This window comes from Sorex fumeus, unplaced genomic scaffold, assembly GCF_029834395.1.
Source record: "Sorex fumeus unplaced genomic scaffold, SorFum_2.1 ptg000047l, whole genome shotgun sequence".
Lineage (NCBI taxonomy): Eukaryota > Metazoa > Chordata > Mammalia > Eulipotyphla > Soricidae > Sorex > Sorex fumeus.
The window spans coordinates 30,630,804-30,650,155 of record NW_026606104.1 but is presented as its reverse complement, the minus strand read 5'-3'; the positions used below and the strand labels follow the sequence as shown (position 1 = coordinate 30,650,155).

At 32.7% G+C, this 19,352-nt stretch overlaps 1 protein-coding gene across 1 annotated transcript in view; it reads right to left on the bottom strand.

The window, feature by feature from the left end:
- Positions 1-19,352, bottom strand: part of NEGR1 (neuronal growth regulator 1) — a 966,318-nt gene that overhangs the window by 380,423 nt on the left and 566,543 nt on the right. The window contains exon 3 of the mRNA XM_056122822.1: positions 18,066-18,191. Within this exon, the coding sequence (XP_055978797.1) occupies positions 18,066-18,191 (126 nt within the window). The remainder of the gene's footprint in view (positions 1-18,065; positions 18,192-19,352) is intronic.

Sequence of the window (19,352 nt, the reverse complement as noted above, 5' to 3'; positions counted from 1 at the left end):
CAGTGCTAGAGCATTATGACAGTTTAATGAGTCTGGATGTTGTATGTTATGTTTATAGAAATTATAACTAAGTTTATAGAAATAAAGGACTTTTTTGAGGCATTCTCAAAATGACCTTAGTGATTCTCTTTATCTTACAGGAAAGAATGCTGTGTACATAGGAAAGTATAGATCTTACTCAAGATTTCAGTAAGGTAGCAGAGCTTTAATTTACAACTTTTCCCCTTTCTCTTAATCATGCTATCTTGTTCTATAACAGTGAATCTTTTCAATGAAAATATAGCAGATTCTTTGGTGTAAATCTGTTACTTTCTTTTTTTGTTTGTTTTCTTTTTTCCACTTCTATCCTTTAACACAAAAACTGTCCCGTGCAATTGATAAATTCTGTGATTTCAGGTTTTATTCTCTCTTCAATAACAGATGAACTCTTAGCTAAGGTCAGTAATGAGCTTCCCAAGATCTGCTATTTTAATCTGCCATTTCAAATTTATTTACACCGTTAACTTTTTTTTACCTCTAAAGTGTAGAGATTGTGCTTATTATAGTTTAGATTGTGATCTAATTTGAACGCATCAAGGAATGTATTTGACTACTGCAACAGAAGGCGATGAACATTTAACACAGCAGATCCTCCCTGTTAAAAGCACAAGAGACTCTGTCGTGGATGTCTCTGAAAATCAATACTATTAATCACACATTTTCCCCTTGTTTGGCTCCTGGAATCCCAGACAGAGATCATATTGATTTTATTTGACAACTTTTTTCCCCTTTTTGTTTGTTTCTTGTGCTTTCTCTATTCACTGGGTGCTGATCAGTTACTTTTATCTTACCACAAATGACTACTCAATCTAGAGCTCCTTCTTTGTCTCTCATTTGGTGAAGTCCCACAGGTCTCTTGTACAAACATACCATATTCCCATTCCTCTTTCCAAGGAAAAAAATATTTCACCTCACTCAAGAGAGAACACATAAATGGCTTAAAACAGGATCTTCCTGTTGAGAAGTTTAGAGATGCATTTCTCTATCAATAGAGCAAGGCAGACAAAGATATATATATCTTCCTAAATCCAGTAATACAATTATTTTGGAATCAATATAGAATAAATTCTATGAAGGTATCACATATTATAATTGATTTTAACATTTTAAGCTTTATGAATCAGCAAAAATTTAGTGGTCAAGTAGCTAATTATTGAATTGAAAATTGTTTATTGAAATTTGACTGTAGCACTGTCCTCCAATTGTTCATCGATTTGCTCGAGCAGGCCCAGTAACGTCTCTATTATAAGACTTGTTGTTATTGTGTTTGGCATATCGAATATATTATGGGTAGCTTGTCAGGCTTTGCCATGCGAGTGAGATACTCTAGGTAGCTTGCCGGGCTCTCCGAGGGGCGGAGAAATCCAACATGGCTCGGCCAGGCCGGTGGCTTGCAAGGCAAACGGCCTACTGCTCTGCTATTGCTCCAGCTGGAAATTTGACAAAATAAAGAAAAAGTGTATACATTTCAAGGACTAAAATGGGGAAATATCCCCCTACTGGAATTATAGAATACCTAGTAAATACTAGCAATTAATCATATTCTGGTTTTCTAATGATGTAGCTTGTATTTTCAGTTTATATAGAAGCAATGTATACTGAATATAGTATATGATTCTTGTCATAAACTAGAGCTGAGGTTAGTAAACTTTTTCCACACATATTTTTAGATTTGCAGAGTAAAGTGTCTCTATTATAAGTATTCAACTCTGCTCTGCAGCATGAAAACAGATAATACAGAAATCAATATGTGTTGATGCGTTCTAATGTAATTTTGGTAACAAAAATAGACAGTAGAAGAAATTTGTGCCATGATTACAATTTGTTTATCTCTGATATAAAGGGATTAGAACTAATAAATATATATGTATATATATATGGATCATACTTCTGTTTTATTGATCAGATATACAAATTTATAAAGAAAGGTAGATATCTAATATAATATCATGAACTATATTTTATGAAACTATATTTTATTTTGTATGCTTGTCAAGATTTTTTGCATTAAACATAATTGTTTAAAATACTTGTAAGATCTAATGTCAATAATTTTAATGTATACATGTTATATATATCAGACATGCATCAAATTATGTTTTTCATACATCAACATGTAATGTAATTAATCCCTAATAAAACTTATGGCACATTTATTAGTATTCTAGTAATAAGGAGTTGCTACATAAGGGATATCAATTTTATTTTTACAATACTTTTGAGTGTTGGAGATTGTTCCAGAAAATCTTGAATATTTTGAGGTGAAATTCATTCTATAATAGTTATCCCATGAGCCACACATTCTAATTCTATCATTAGCTGCTGAATGCAGCCAGTATTACAATCCTTTTTCTTCTTGTTATTGATGATTAATAGCTTGGTTTTGGAGTTTTATTAAACTTGAGTGTGAATTCTGACTCTGAGACCTATAAGTTATAGTCCTTGGGATGATGACATTCCAGCTATTATTATTTAAAGTCAACAATGAAATTAAAATGAACTATAATAAATGGTTTAAGGAAATTCATTTAAATTGATTCAAATATAAAATGGCCAGCAGGTTATGTTGGTGGTATTATTTTTGCCAGGAATAATCAAATCATTAACTACACTCAGCATGAATATATTTAATACTTTTTATATTTTATTGTAGATATGAAGTGATAGCAAAGCAGGTAGGGCATTTGCCTTGCATGTGGTTGGCCTGGCTGACCCGGGGTTCTATTCCTCCGCCCCTCTCAGAGAGCCTGGCAAGCTACTGAGAGTATCTCACCCACATGGCAAAGTCTGGCAAGCTACCTGTGATGTATTTGATATGCCAAATATAGTAATGACAAGTCTTACAATGAAGACGTTACTGGACCCGCTCGAGCAAATCGATCAACAATAGAAGGACAGTGCTACAGTGGACAGTGCGACATTGTAAATATCAATTTTGATGTATATAGTCACACATATATTTTTGTTCTCAAGAGGGGTTTCTACTAAATCTTGAGTAGGTTAATACCAATTTTTATGGATAGATTCTAACTTTGTGAATGTGGAGACATGTAAATTAAAGATCAATGTAAAAATAATGAGATTGGAGAGCAGTATATTTGAAAACTGATGTTGAACAACAGTCTGAATGCATATTCTAATCTAGACATGTTTTATGTTTTGTCTAGACACGATGATTAAAGATGATTATGTCAGGGCCTTAACAAGCTCAACATGTGTCCTTTTCAAGTTAGTGGGGTTTGAAGAAATCATACTCTATTCAACCCCCTTACATCTGATTACCCTACCATCTGTAGGAAGAAATCCTAGAGATGATACATTTGCATATTGAATCTAAGTAAAGGTTGAGATTTAATTCCATTATCAAGCTATTTATCTGAATTTAATTCTAATTTAATCTTTCAGATTATAATCTGAGTGTACATGCATTTAGTGTGATATAGAGCAGCACTTGAAAGATTCAATGCAAAATTAAACATTTAACATTTACCTTACCTTACCTATATAATATTTAAAAATTCTCCAGGTTATAGTGCCAAATTTTGTTAGAGTATTTGTCTTAGGGTGAACTACTATACCTTTTACTAATCTAATTTATAAATTAGATTCAACAGGAGAGTAAATCAATGAATTATATATTATTTTATTTCTATTCGGAAACTATACCAAATTGTTCTCTTCATTCTTCCTGATTTAGCTATGTGGATCCAACATATGCTCTGTAACATTTCAAAATGGTGTTAGGAACAGTTGGCAATATGTGATGACTACAGAACAACAGAACACCTGGGAAGAGAAAGGCTGACTTTTTGGAAGACTGCACCTCCTGTTATAGGCCACAAGGAAGGAAAAGGATGGTGATTCCTTTGAGCAATAAACTGACATTTCCAGGCTGGTGCCAGTCAGGGTAACAGATGCCGAGGATGATGAATTGAGCATAAAGCATGCAAGCATACACTATTTCAGAGCACAGCAATGGTACAGAATTTAGAGACAAAGCATATTCTCAAAAAGGGAACAGAAACTTTCTTTCTTAGAAAAGAGCTGGATCTACAAACTTTGTGTCTTTTATAAGCCACAGGAATGTACCAATGATGGAGCCAAAGAGAAGGTATTTATAAGCTCCATACAATGCACTTTGAACTTTCAAATAAATTCTTATGCCTTCTATATTGATCAAACAAAAGCTTCCACATCCTAAGTTCAGGAACAAATCCTAATAGATAAAGAAGTATCACTTTAATAATTTCTAAAACTTCAATTTTGCTTTCAAATTAAAATCTAAATATCTTGAAATTTATTTTGCTTATAATGCTTTTAACATGATAAGTTTTGTGAAAAACAAATTCCCTCTGTACAGCTGAGGACATGCCATATATGAACAAAATTGTTGTCAATATAGAGATCTCTACTGAAGACAAATATTAGGCACATAGGGTTTGCAATATTAATTATCAACTTCTTTTGTAAAAGCATACCATTCTTGTTACACAATAATCCAGCAATCCAGCAATCCATCAAACATCCTCATCTCTTTGTCATCAGATTTCTTGAAAGAGAAAATATTTGTCTACTTGCTAGCCATTCATTAGTTCTTTTGCATATTCCTGCATACCATGCCATGAGCATACTTTATTCTATTTTACCTAGTTTTGTTATGTTAGCATTATTGACACTTCTTTTATTGAGGAAAAGGATGATCCACACATTTAAAAAATAGTATAGTATTTCATGTGTATTTATATGTAAGGAGGAATGGGACTACAGTCAATGGTGTGCAGACCTATTTGTGTCTCTATGCTCAAGAGTTATCCTTGGTTTTGTTCTGGTACCACGTGTGGTTCTGGGGATCAGAACAGAGTCAATCATAAACACTGTAAGTGCCTTACCTCCTGCACTACCTCTATGTACTTACTCCATTCTTATTATATTCCTATTGATGAAATGTTTTTCTCATTATTAAAGCAGCATATTCTCTGTCCTTACTTCTTATGCTTTCATCTTTCACACAACTTATAAATCTTTTGCTACTTGTCTTTCAAATCTTCAGATTTTGTTTGTGAACCTTCTGCCACTTTGCATCCTTAAAGCAGACTTACACTCATAACCAAATAACTCAATTCATGTCTGGCCTGTCCTTTGACATAGAGATTTATATATCTATGAATTCACTGCCCTCTGGAGCGATAGCATAGAAGGTGGGGTGTTTGCCTTGCAAGTGGCCGACCCGGGTTCGATTTCTCCATCCTTCTTGGAGAGCCCAGTAAGCTACCGAGAGTATCCTGCCCTTACAGCAGAGCCTGGCAAGCTCCTCTTGGCATAGTAACAAGTCTCACTATGAAGACATTACTAGTGCCCGCTCGAGCAAATCGATGAAGAAAGGGAGACAGTGCTATAGTGCTATGAATTCACTGATATCTCCATTTGAATGACACCACATTAAGCAAAATGTCTTTTGCTTAACAGAGATAAAATTAAAAAAAACTTAATTTTCCTCCGTAATAGATTTTTCCCTAGTATGCCTCATATCAATTAATAACTTACACATTGCACACATTGAGGGAGCAAGAAAATTAAAATGCTTTGCCTTGTCTCAAAGGCTTTTTATTTTACTGGTATAATATGGGATTCACATCATTTTTGTTAGCAACACCATAGTTAATATCAACATTATCTCTCAGCTTAACTACGAGAGTGGTTTCCTAAATGCTCCTCCTACTTATGCCTCAGGCTTCCTGAAATATATTCTCTACATAGTCCCCAAATGTTGTTCTTAATATTAAAAATTGTCTTGTCAGTTCTGTGTTTCAAAGCTTCCCATCACTTCCTGTTTCATTTTGGGGGTCAATAAAGTCCAATCTCTTCACCACAGCACATCTACCTGACTTGATCTGATTGCCCCCAGCTGATTTTTTCCAAACTCAACTTATGCCACTCCATTTCCCTTTTTCTTAGTTTGTTTCAAGTGCAGTGACTTGAGTTTTTAAACACATCAACTTTTCTGCTTCAAGCATTTGTGAAAGCTGTCGTTTTTCACTTAGAATGCATAGCATGCACTGCCATGCACAGCAGATTCCCTTCCTTGAACTTCAAGACTCAGTTTTGAAGACGACTTTCCAAATACGTCTCATTTCTAAATACGGAATCATTAATATGTAATTGTATCCTTCTTTATCACCTATGTGTCTCCCAGGAGACCGCACACTCCCTGATAGTGTCTGAGTTTTTTTTACTTGCACTTGTCTATTTAATGGTTTAGTGATTTGTTGGCTATATGATTAATATATTATTTTTAAAAAAATACAAAATAAATATTAATAGTAGAAACATTATTTCATGAGCTGACTCTTATTTTATTTTAGTCAACTATGTATCTTGCAGATGTGTAAGACAGACTTAACATTCTAAATCCTGAATGTAGTACTATGACAAAAATAAGGGTCTCTGCTTTTTAACATGAGAAATTTAAAAAATAATTGCCCTACCAATAAGATATACTGGTCATTCTACCCAGTTAAATTTAGTATAAATAGTGAGGAAGTGGCTAAGGATTTCTTATTTGTGGCCTGTTAATCACTTTTCAGTTAGCTACTGTCTTTCTATACTTGTGTCTAAAAATATACAAAAGACTAATCTCTGGTTTGCTTGCAAGGTAAACACCCCTTCATGTCTTTCATATTTTAATAAGCCAACATGTAGGTTTATTGTATACATTAGGTTTCTATCCTAAATAAATATCAATGCTTCTACAACTCCTGTAAAAAAATTAATTAAATGACTTCTCCAAAACCATCAGACAGCTACCGAGTCAAACACAAGGTTAAAAAATCATCTTATCTTCACAGATGTGTGTTCAAAATTCATAACTACTCCTTATCATGTCACAAAAGGAAAAATGGAATATACTTTCATGAAATACCCAGTTGTAATCAACTCCACTGAGAGTCTTACAATGAGACTTCTCTCCTCTTTAGTTGGTTCTTTTGTCCTGCAATTGAATTGAATTTGCTCCTCGCTCCATTCCTTCCAGACAGCTTCTCATTTGAGGGCTCTGAAGATGTATTACACTAATATATCGTCCGAATGACAATGCTATGATGATGCATGGGCATAATACATCTCCAGTGCCTCAGCACTGTCCAGAAACAATACAGCTGGTACTGGATTAAATTCAAAACTAATGCAAAAAGAAACATTAAAAAATTGATTTACAGCGAAAGTGAAAAAAATGCCTATATAAAAAGCTATTTTAGTGAATTTCATAATCTTGTCTACTGTAAAGGCAAGTTTTTAAGACAAGTGTAGCTTGTTATTAATTTGTAAATTTATGCAAGAGTATTTGCCTTAAATTCCTGAAATGGAATGAGACAGTTTTATTGTATTAAAAATGCACAAGAAAATGTACTGGCTTATAAAGAAAGTATTTCAACGTTTACATACAAAGTTTATATGTAACATATGGTAACTTTTGCCCCTTTTGTCATTTTGGTAAAATTAATAATCTCTCAACATTTCAGGAGACATTTTCTTAATGCATTATACCAGGGGATATTTTATTAATGGTAAAACACTTTTTATATTCCAAAATAAAGTATTAAAGACTTTAAAGGGTGTAAATGATTTCGCACAGTAATTTTTGAAGATAAAAATGTTCATCGGTACTAACAGTAATGATAATTGTTATAACAAACAGAAAAAGATCTCATTTTTCATGGTTCCTTGGTTATAATAACTTTATATAACTGTTAACTTGGCAACGTTTAGGGAGTAAGCACAGAGAAGTCTGAGATTTGTGTTTCTTTATTGTGAAACAGCCCCTTAGGAATCCATAGCTGTGTGGAAGATTTTTCTTTTATACTTTATTTTTGTAGGTTATATTTTGTACAACAGAGAATGATGCTAAAGAGAATTTTTTTTAAAAAAGGTCATCTCTCCTCCACAACACTCTTTATCATCCTCTCATCAGCCACTGTTTATTAAAATCTGAATAATTCACTTTTGTTTCTGGAAGTTCTATGGTAATTGCTCAGTAACAAACTTCTTTTCAACTTCTTAAATAGAAAAAAATACAAAAGAATGATTTGCTATTTTAGAAATACAATAATTTAGTTGCATTTATCTGAATCTTATTAACTAAAATAATATATACCTCAGGTTTGTCTTATTATCTGTCAGCAAACAACTTTTTTTAAAAAGAATAACAGTAAAGGATGTTATATTTTGGCGAGAAGGCTCAAAAAGGCCACAAATCTGATTCTTAGCCAATGAGGCCAGCGGTTCAGTGCAAGGGCCAGAGAATAGAATTTCAGGGATACTCAGGTCACCCCATCAGTGCTCTGAACCTCCATGACTGTACCAAGCAAGACTCAGAAACCATGTTCAGTGATGCTTGGGGACTATATGGTTTTAAGATTTCAACACATGTCAGATTCATACATGCATCTTAACTGCCAAACTACATGCTTTACCTATCAAAGACATTCTAATGAGAGTAATTTATTATAGATTATCATTTTACTTGAGTTTTCTTTTAAGCTCTTCACTTGTTATACACTCTTTATATAACAAGGTAAAGATATAATCCTGGTATACCCTAACTCATAATATCATTTTGTTTTGCTGATGAAGAAATGGAGACACAGAGAGTTTAATAAATTTTCTTAAGTTAACTCAAACAGTGTCAAGGTAAGAATCTGAAGTGGTGGACAATGGTCGTATACAAAGGAAATCATTTTATATTGAAATGATTTTTTTCCAGATGCTGAACAAGTAATCAAATAATCAAATAAAGTTCAATAATAGAAATAATTGGTAAAAAGCAAGGATTTTATTAACTTCAATGTTATTGGGAAATGTCATTGTATAATTAAATGTCAGTGGGAAAAAGTAAGCTATTCACTCATATGACTTTGAAGCCATCCAAAGAAAGTTTAGCTAGCTAAATTAGAAAGGGTATTAGGAAGGAGAATGGATGTTCAATTTCAGAGGTTATTCAAGAAAGCATGATAATAAGTAGATTTAACTTCTGCCTTTTCCATTGAAAGGGTAAGAATATTGGTCTTCAAAAAGAAGCTTTTACTGGGATACACTGACCTTCAATATCTTTTAAAGGCAATCTCTACCCAGGCTTTTAGTGCCCCTTCTATGTAACAGATTGGGATAAATTATGAAAAAGTGGAAATTTATAAACAACTTTATGCTCACCATATGTCCAAATTCAGTCCATATAAGGACAACGAAAGATTGATTTTTTTCCCTCTAATGGCCTAGTTTTTTAGGAAAATCAAGTTCTGCTGAAAAAAATAAAATGCTCTGAAATGCTAGACAAGATCCTGGGTTTTGCTGTTGTTGTTTTTTTTTTTTTATAGCAGGAAGCACTTTCTTTGAGAATATTTATTTATTTTTATATTAATTCATCATATAATCTGGTCTAGTTTTAGTCTTCTATATGTATTGAACTACTGAAAATGTCTTGCTTTCTGTAAATATCAGGAATTATCAGGATTTAAAAAAAAACAATTTTGCATAACTTACCAACAGAATATATGTAAGAGGGCTATACTAGAGACAAATGGATGTGAAAATATAAAGATAACTCTCAGAACAAATGCATATATTACTGGCAAGAAATCTTACTGCATATATTACTGGCAAGAAATCTTATGGTAGAAGTTTATCTCACCATAATTATGTAGATTAATTATATTATATTATTATCCATCATGTACAAAACCGTTGTGGAAACGCACAAAATCTCCACATAGACTATGCTTCCACAATGGCGCTAGAACGATAGTTTGTAATCTGATGATCTGATATTATTGAAATGTCATCAGCATAAATTACTGATTTCACTGAGTTTTTCTCTCAGAGTTTAAAGAGAAAAGTGCTGTGTCAGAAATGCAAATCTGAAAAACTCTGAAAGAATTAATGTTTGCGTGACAGACATTCAACAAGGAAGAAACTTCCAACTTTTACATTATATCAGTCTTGGTGTTATCCCAAGACTCAAGCAGTGCAAAAAGGGTAATGAAAATGGAATCATCTGCACCAGGAGAAAGTAATACTTTTGATTATTACGATTATTTGAGCTATTTTCAATGTTATTTTGAAAGGTAGACTTAAGCAGTGCATGCTTTCTAATACTAAGTCTCATATTTTAGTGTCTTCTATTTTATTCTCATAGTGGCTCACACTGTCTTAAGATTGTATCTAATTATTCTAAAATGGTTATGAAAAACTCATGTGCTAAATTTTCATGTTTTAAAGCTGAGGAACAATGTAAAGTTTGGGCCTTACCTATTGCAAGGACCTATCAATCTCTTAAACAAAAAAAAAAAGATGGTACACTGTTTAAATGGTCTGGGCGATAACTTCCTTTTGACATTGGACAGCTTGACCACGGTAGTAGAAATACAGTTACAGTTAATATGCAAAGTTGTGAGCATGCCTGCATTAGACAAATAATACCAGAAAAAAATAATGTTTCATCTCCAACATTATAAAATAGCCAGGCTTGGCACAGGAGTTTTGGTCACTGATTCATCCTCTAATTATAATTGGATATTTACTTTATAAAGGGAAAGTTCTCTTATTTAACAGTCTTAAAAATCTCTTTGCTTATAAAAAAGTTATATATATTTTTGTTCTTGTGGTTATAATCCTGGAGTTACAACTTTGTTGCAGGGCTGGGCTGCATTTGTGATGTTAGAGATAAGATTTGTCAGGATGGGGCTGTTAGGGATCTAACAAAGGGTATCAGGCGTTGCCTATTGTATTTCTGATAGGCAAATTTTATTGCTTAAATGAAAGCACATGCACACCTATAGTGGTTTTTAGAGAAAATATAAAAAAATACTGCTTTTTATTTTTTAGTGTCTCTAAGCACTAAACTGCACGTTTTCCAAATATTTCCTATCACTGTTTTAAGGATATTTGAATGTTAAATAGTAATTGACATTTTGTTAAAATCAATATTCTATCACACCCAAAGTATCATCCAAGAAGAACATATTAAGTTGAAGTTATCAGTCATCTTATTAGAATGGCTTGGAAACAACCTAGGTTTCCATCACTATATAAACAAAAAATTATATAGTCACATGTGTATGTATGGGCATAGATATATTTGTGATTTTATGTATGTATTAAATCTTATGGTAAAAGTTTAGCTGCTGCTATCATTCATTGTGATAAGCATTATGGAAATTCAAAAAAGTTCATCTATCTAAATATTAAACATACAAATTTAAGAAAATCCATGGGTTGGATATATATTACAGCAGGAAGGGCACTTGCCTTGCAAGGGACAGAGCTGGGTTTGATCCCAGGTACGTTATATGGTCCCTTGAGCATCACCAGGAATGACCCCTGAGTGCAGAGCCAGGAGTAAACCCTGAGCACCACTGGATATGGCATCCAAACAAAAACAAAACAGTTATGGAAATCCTTTCGTTTACCACAAAACAAAAGCTTGAGCACATTATGGTAACTAAAAACAAGCCAGGAGGTGAAAAGTACCCTATAATGTCACTTATATGTGCAATCTTTAAAATAAAATGTTCATAGAAATATAGAACAGATTACCAAAGTGGGGATGATGAGGAAATTGGAGGGACATAGTAAACAACTACAGATTTATATTTATAAGATAAACAAGTATTAGGAATGTAATGTACAGCATGCCATTATACTTAGCACTGCATTATAGTTAACATACACACATGTGTGCACACAGGCACACGCATACACACATATGTTGATAAGAAAGAAAATCATAAGATCTCTCATTACAAATATATAGAAAAATATACATACAAAAGAAAATATATATTTTTTCTTCTTTCTTTTTAAACTCATGCGTGATAAATGGATGCTATTTACTTTTTCTTGGTAATAAGTTTACAATATTTGTAAGGCATAATATGTTGTATAAACTTAATTTTAGACAATTATATATGCCAATTAAATATGAATTAAACTTGAGGAAAATATCCTTCAGGAATATAGGCAAAATAAGCACATTTTTAGAATGTCTCCAGTGGATCTACACTAAAATAATAGCTAAAGGAAGTTTTCCACCTGTGGTAAACAGAATATTAAATAATAGTTTTATGTTTAAACATACCATAGTATATCCATATTATAAAATACTATTTAGCTGTAAAGGAAGAACTAAAATACATGAAAAATTGGATTAGTCTCAAGGATAGAACATTGAGTAAAAAGGCAATTTCAAGGGTCATACACCATATGATTTCATTTTCCTAATATCCTATAAATGACAAAATTAAGGAAATAGAAAACACGCTACTGGCTATTAACAATTAGAGATAGTGGATAGGAAAGGAATGAATGTATGTATAATGATGTAAGGTAAGGTAAATCTTTGTACTTACAGAATAATTCAATGTCTATATCAAGTTCTATATACTTATCAGCTCCAAGATCATGTCATGTGATGAATATAGTGTTATAAGCTACATATAAGCTTGCATTGTACCAATGTCCATTTTCTCCTCCCAGTATCATACATACACTCTTATACAATTGTATGTATACTATTTACTATACAAGCATCATAAAAACTGAGAAAAATACATAGAAGTTTTTGTACTAAATTTTCAGTTTTATGGTTATTCCAAGTAAAGATGAGGATAAAAATCAGAATTAATTTGTTACTCTTCCAACCCTCTTAGTGCCATACTCATCAGCACATTGGTACTAACAATAACCATCTCACAGTTTAGTTTTAGGCTTGTATGTGGCAAGTATGTGAAATTACTCCCTAATGTTGCTTAGAGTTGAGAAGGTAAATGATAAATACTAGTTGAACTATGTTACCTAAAGTTGTATTGCTGAACGCTGCTTCGTAAATTAATTATGTTCAGTCATCTTGTATCTACAACAACAATAAAGATTTGATTATAAGGGTTGTATGTGATTGTATTAAATGATGGAGTAGAAGGGAATTATCAAAAAAAGAAATATTTATGATACTATTATGTTACCTCTTTTCAAATTTTAATTCCTGGAAGATTCTGTGGGAGGCTACTACAGAGAAAAACATCCTTGACTCACAATTTTAAATATTTCATATGATTATTTTATTTAATTTTTCAAAGGAGTCTTCCCAGTAGTGCTCAGGGATCCTGAAGGCCTACCCCAGTAATATGCGGTTCACTGATGTAAGCGTAATGATTCAGTGCTGGTGACCAAGCAATGCTGGGGAACACAGTGCTCAGGAGCCATAAGGGCTATAGCAGAGGTTCTGGGTTATATATGAAATAAAGCTCTAATACATGAAAGGCATATGATCCTTTCCTTTGAGCTATCTTTCCAGCTCTTAAAAATTCTTAAGGAGGGACTGAAGCAATAGCACAGTGGGTAGGGCGTTTGCCTTGCACGCGGCTGACCTGGGTTCGATTTCCAGCATCCCATATGATCCCCTGAGCACTCCCAGGGGTAATTCCTGAGTGCAGAGCCAGGAGTAACCCCTGTGCATCGCCGGGTGTGACGAAAAAAAAAATTCTTAAGGAGAACCTGCTTTGTATACATGCCCTGTGCTACACCATGGAGTGCAAAGAAAATAGATACTCTCTTTGGATTTCTGTCCCATGAAAGCATAAAATCAATGACTGTAAATCAAAGAATTAGTTTCATAAGTGCTATCACAGCCTCAGTACAACAATGGAAAAAGAAATGCCCAATTTTACTGAAACAGTTTCATGAAAATCCAAGCATGAGTAGGAGCTAGCTTGTTCGACAAAGGGGAAAAAAAGAATATTCCTGATAATAGAAATATTTCTTGTAAACATAGGGAAATCAGAATTTCACTTAGATTAAGTAGATGCATGATTTTACCTCCATATTTAAGTTCACCTCTCTTTTGTAAAAAATGCCATAATTGGGATTTAACCCTATACTGTCACTACATCTGTCACCATGACACTTAATTTTGTGTTTCTTGAAACAGAGCGTTGCTGGCTTTATTCTTAAAGCTCTGAACAATTGTGTGTAGTTTCATTTATAAGTGTTCAATACCTGTTGTCTGTGCCAAAGTTATCAGTGTCAAGGGATTGATTTCAGAAAAGAGAGACTTGATATAATTTTACATGGATAAGATGCTGTTGATAGAGGGGAAAAGGTTAAAGATGCAGGGAGAAACAGAAGAAAATAATGGAATAAAGAATGGCATATAGGGAAGGAAAACTCCAGGATTAACAGGAATAAATAGATTTAATTGATAATCTTCATCTTAAATTAAATTTTAGTGTTAATTCTTATGTAAATTGAGGGTTAAATGTTCTGCGAAGAGGAATTTGACATAGAAATTAGACAAAGTCTGAGACATCTATGTAGGATGTGTTCATATTGTTAACATTGGTGTCAGGGAAATATCGTTGTCAAATAGTAAATGCTAGCAGGGATTGGAAATACTTCTACAGATTCTATATATCAAAGAATAGGAAAGAACTAAAAATGATATTAAGAAAAATAGCAATGAATAATGAGTGGACATTTTAAAAAGTTTATCAAAATGCCCCCATAATTATCTGTAAATTGTGTTTAAATTTTTATACTTTATTATAAAATTATATGTGCTTATTTTTCAGAGACATAAATTGAAAAACAATAGGAAGAAAAAGGCATAATCCATGCAAATTTCTACCAAATGATATATATGTCATTTATATATATGTATATATATGTGTGAGTGCATATATATGTATATATATATTCATATATATATAGATATATACCATTTGGAAGAGACTTGGAAATGAATTAATCTGAGCAGGGATATAGAATGTTTTTGTATTACTTTTCAATAATTTAATATTTAATTTGAAATTAATTACAAGCAATAGAGCTTATAAGAAAAAAAAAAGAAACTTTGGCATTAAGTAAAATCCAAGTGAGCTTACACTCAGAAATATAACAGGAAATGTGTTTTAGAAAAAGTATATTGAGTTGTTTGAGCTAGTGGAAGGACAACTCTAATTGGCTCAGGAGATGTTTGTGATACCCTTGAAGCCACCATAAATGTTTGGTATTGTATTTTTTTAAGATTTAAAAGAAACTTTGTAGCTATGATTCTGTGCTCAGATATTTTCTATTGGTTAAATGAAACTAGAATAGACCATGAATGAGCCAACAAGAATCGCCAAAGGCACTGGAAAAATAAAAACACTAAACAAATCACATAAACATAAATTTCTCATTCTTATATTAAAAGTAAATAAACATATAAATATGTCCTGTCAGAAAAAGACACTGCTATTATTTTTGGAACCATACCGTGTTCTACTAAAGGGCTGCTCCCATAACTGTGTACAGGAGTCACTAGTGTTGGTGCTCATGGAGGCATGTGACACCAGGAATAGAACCCAGGTTCTCCTTACTGTTTGAAAAGTATGCACTTCAGCTTGTTAAAGTATTTCTATCCCCTCAATCTGTTTTTAACACTAAACATAGCTCACATGTGATGACTGTTAGGAAACACATCCTCTTTCATGATATAGCAAAAGTACAGCAGATAAAAATTGATATTCCTTGGGCAAAATATAAGCAGATCACTAATGTTTCAAATTTTTCCTTTTAATGTGAAAAAGATAACTGGGGTGGGGGTGGTGGTCAGAATGATAGTACAATTGGTAAGATGTTTGCCTTGCAAGTGGCTGACCAGGGTTTGATACTTGGAACTCCATATGGTTCCTGAGATTGCCAGGAGCGATCCCTAAATGCAGAGCCAAGAGTAAGCCCTGAGCAGTTAGGTGTGGACCGAAAACAAAATAGCAAAATAAAAAACTAATTTAATTAGACAAGTTATTCAATGTAGAAACTCCACGGTGTTTTGCATTTGAATAGAACATTAACAAATTATAATTTGAATTTATTGAAAGCATTTATAAAAACACATCCATGTCTTGCAAATCATTTTATATTATTTATGTAAATTTTACTAATTTCCCTTGTATGACATGATCAGAAAGACAAATCTATGCCAGATCTATGCAAAATTTATAAACCCAATCTGTCTACTTTCTGCTTCATGATATAATCCATTATCATTATTCTAATAACCAAAATTCATGTTATTTAATTAAACTAAATATGTACACACATTAAAAAAGAACATGCATAATAATAAGCACTAATATTGGAGATTGAAGTCCAAAATTATTAATCTTAAATTATGGGAAGTTGAAAAATTTGGCTTTGTTCTTATATGTTCTATTGCTAGATTTTACTCAAAGACCATGGAAAGATGATTAATAACTGTCGCACATATGCATATTATATAATACTTCAAAACTTTTTTGTCAGGGGTATGGAATGGTGAATGGGCTCCCAAAACAGTGCTCAAGGGCCATTTCCCTTGATACTTGCTGATATAGATGAATGGTTATCCATGGCCACTGCTATAGTGTCTGTTCTGGGGTGTTTGGTTAGAGGACATATTACTTGGGCCCTTTGTGTAAGATGTGTGTTGTCCTGACCCCACAGCTATATCTTCAGCTCCAACACCTATACTTTTTAAAGCAAATTTGTTTTTATTATCTTTTAAAATTTCCCCATAGGCAGGAATTATTATCATTTGATATTTGTAATGTAGGGAAATAGTTAAGAGCAACTGAGCATATGCAGTTGGCAAGTATGATTGAAGGAAGAATGTTTCGTTCTATAACTCTACACATGAATAATGAAGTTGGAACAGAAGCTCATGTATTTAAGTGCTAGTCCTGGGTTTGTCTCATTTAATACTCTTAAAGGACTTTGCCACTAATATAATGCTTATACACTAGTTTTACAATTCTGAAGCTGCTCTGCATAGGGAAGTGTTGACAGTCAAGAGCACACTCAGTCTTCAGAATTATAGTGTGTATAATGCATATTCTATAAATATATAATGATTTAATATTGATTTTTCTCACATTAATAGTAATCCTAAGTATGTGAAATAGGTTTCATTAGAGCCAATGAATAAATGAGAAAACTAAAAGACACTTTAAAGATAAGTGATATTAAAGAAAGCATTAGCAGATAAAATAGATTTTTCAATTGTATTCTTCCTATGCATACATAAAATATGCTGTCTTATTTCTCTATAAATAATTTTATTGCAATGGCATTTTTAGAACTATTTTCAACAAAAATATAAAATAAATAATATCACATTTCATTGGTCAAAATCACTACATGCTCATATTTCTTAAAATTACAACTTCCATGGCATACTCAAAATTCCATACTAATTTCCATGCAAAATTGAAAAAAAATCCCGAAAAATATATGCAATTCATGCAATTTGATAATTCTGTTAGATTTGTGGCTATCAATATATATCCATCTTGGTGAGAATTATCCCAAATTAGCAATTGTTGTCTTAATCTTTATAGGAGAATGTGCACATTAGCAGAAGATCTAGAAATCTATAATGTCATATTCCTTAATTTCATCTAGTTATGTTATCTTGCACAGTTACCTAAACTCTTGGGTTTTTTGATCCCTCATCATTTAAAATTTAATTCTAACTGCCAAATCCTTGATTCTAAACTGCAGTCTGAAATTAGATCCAGCAGCCTCATAATTTGTATAATTTCATTCTCCTATGATTACCTTCTCAGTTCATGCTGGCCTATTAACATGTGAATGCCGATTGAATAAAAGCCTTACACATTTAAATGAAGATATTTCTCTTGTGATATTTCCATTTGAGCCTTTTGTCTATTGATTTGTGATTATCCAGTATACTAAAATGAAAATAACCTTGACTAGAAATCAAGAGACTTAGGTTCCATTCTGAGCACTGATAAAAATTTAAAAGAAAACAAAACAAAACCAAAAAACCCCCAAAGACTCATTTAGCTTTTGTAAAGTACAATGACTTGAAGTATAGAGAATAAGCATAAAAATATGTGTACCCCTACTTTATGAAAAATATGTGAAAAATGGACTTTATTTATGAATATGCTTAGTTAAAGAATACAGAAGAGCACAAAGAACAGTAACATCTATTTTACCTGATGGGGAGATGTGCCGCCAGGAAATGGAAGGTTCTGGTTTCCCAGTGGCCAAACAAGTGAGAGTGACATTGGTTCCTTCATTGATGGTCATATCATTTGAGATGTCATAGATCTTCGGAGGAACTGTAATTGCCAAACATACAGTGGTCAGCACAACGTACATACATTAACATTGGTCGGCAAAACATGCATACAGATGGATGATTGACTTCATAATATTATGCAACCAGCTCTCATGTTGAAATATTTTTAGTTTATAACTAAACAATTTCTCTTGGTCCTCTGATTCTCTTGTTGTGTCTGTTTTACAGATAATTTTACGTTTCACTATTTTTAGTCAACTAAATGGAATATTTAATAACAAAAGCCTGCTTATTATTTAATATTTTTGTAGATATTTGATATTTAGTAAACTCAAATATAGTCATACTGTTTAAGCCATGTAGCCATAGTTTAATTTATCATTTTCCTGTTAACATGCCTAAATAAAAATGGAAATCTGGAAGATACCTGAGATAGCACAACTGCCACGCCTCTATGCAGATTTTAAGAGGAAGGCTAAATAAGGATGGGATTGGAAGGTGAGATGGTTAGGTAACAATGGCATTTTGGGTTTTAATATTCTATCTGTGAAGTGGTTTGGTTGAATTTAGCATTTAGGTTCTAAGGAAGACAAATCCTAATGGCTATACATGTTGAGTTCAATGTAAATTTTCTTGATTGCATTGTTTGAAAACCTTTGGTTGAAAAATCCCACTTCATGGTTTATTTGGAATCTTTGTCATGCCCTTTTACACCATAAATCTCAGCGATAAGGGAAAGATATTATGTTGTCTTTTTATTGTAATGTATAAAATTATGAAAGAACTCTGTAACATTTGATGATGGACCACACTTTTGGGAATGTTGGTTAGGAAAAGTCTCTAAATTAACTTCTAGGTTTAGCTAACGGTATCTTCAAACATGTCATGCCACTGGCAAAGCAAGTGAAAACAGAGATAGACAAATGGGACTAACTTAAACTAAGAAGCTTTTGCACCTCCAAAGAAACAGTGACCAAAATACAAAGACAGTCTACAGAATGGGAAAGGATATTTGCCAAATACACATCCGACAAGGGGATGATATCAAGGATATACAAAGTACTGGTTGAACTCCACAAGAAGAAAACATCCAACCCCATCAGAAAATGGGGCAACGGAATGAACAGAAACTTCCTCAAAGAAGAAATCTGAATAGCTAAAATGCGCATGAGAAAATGCTCTACATCATTAATCATCAGGG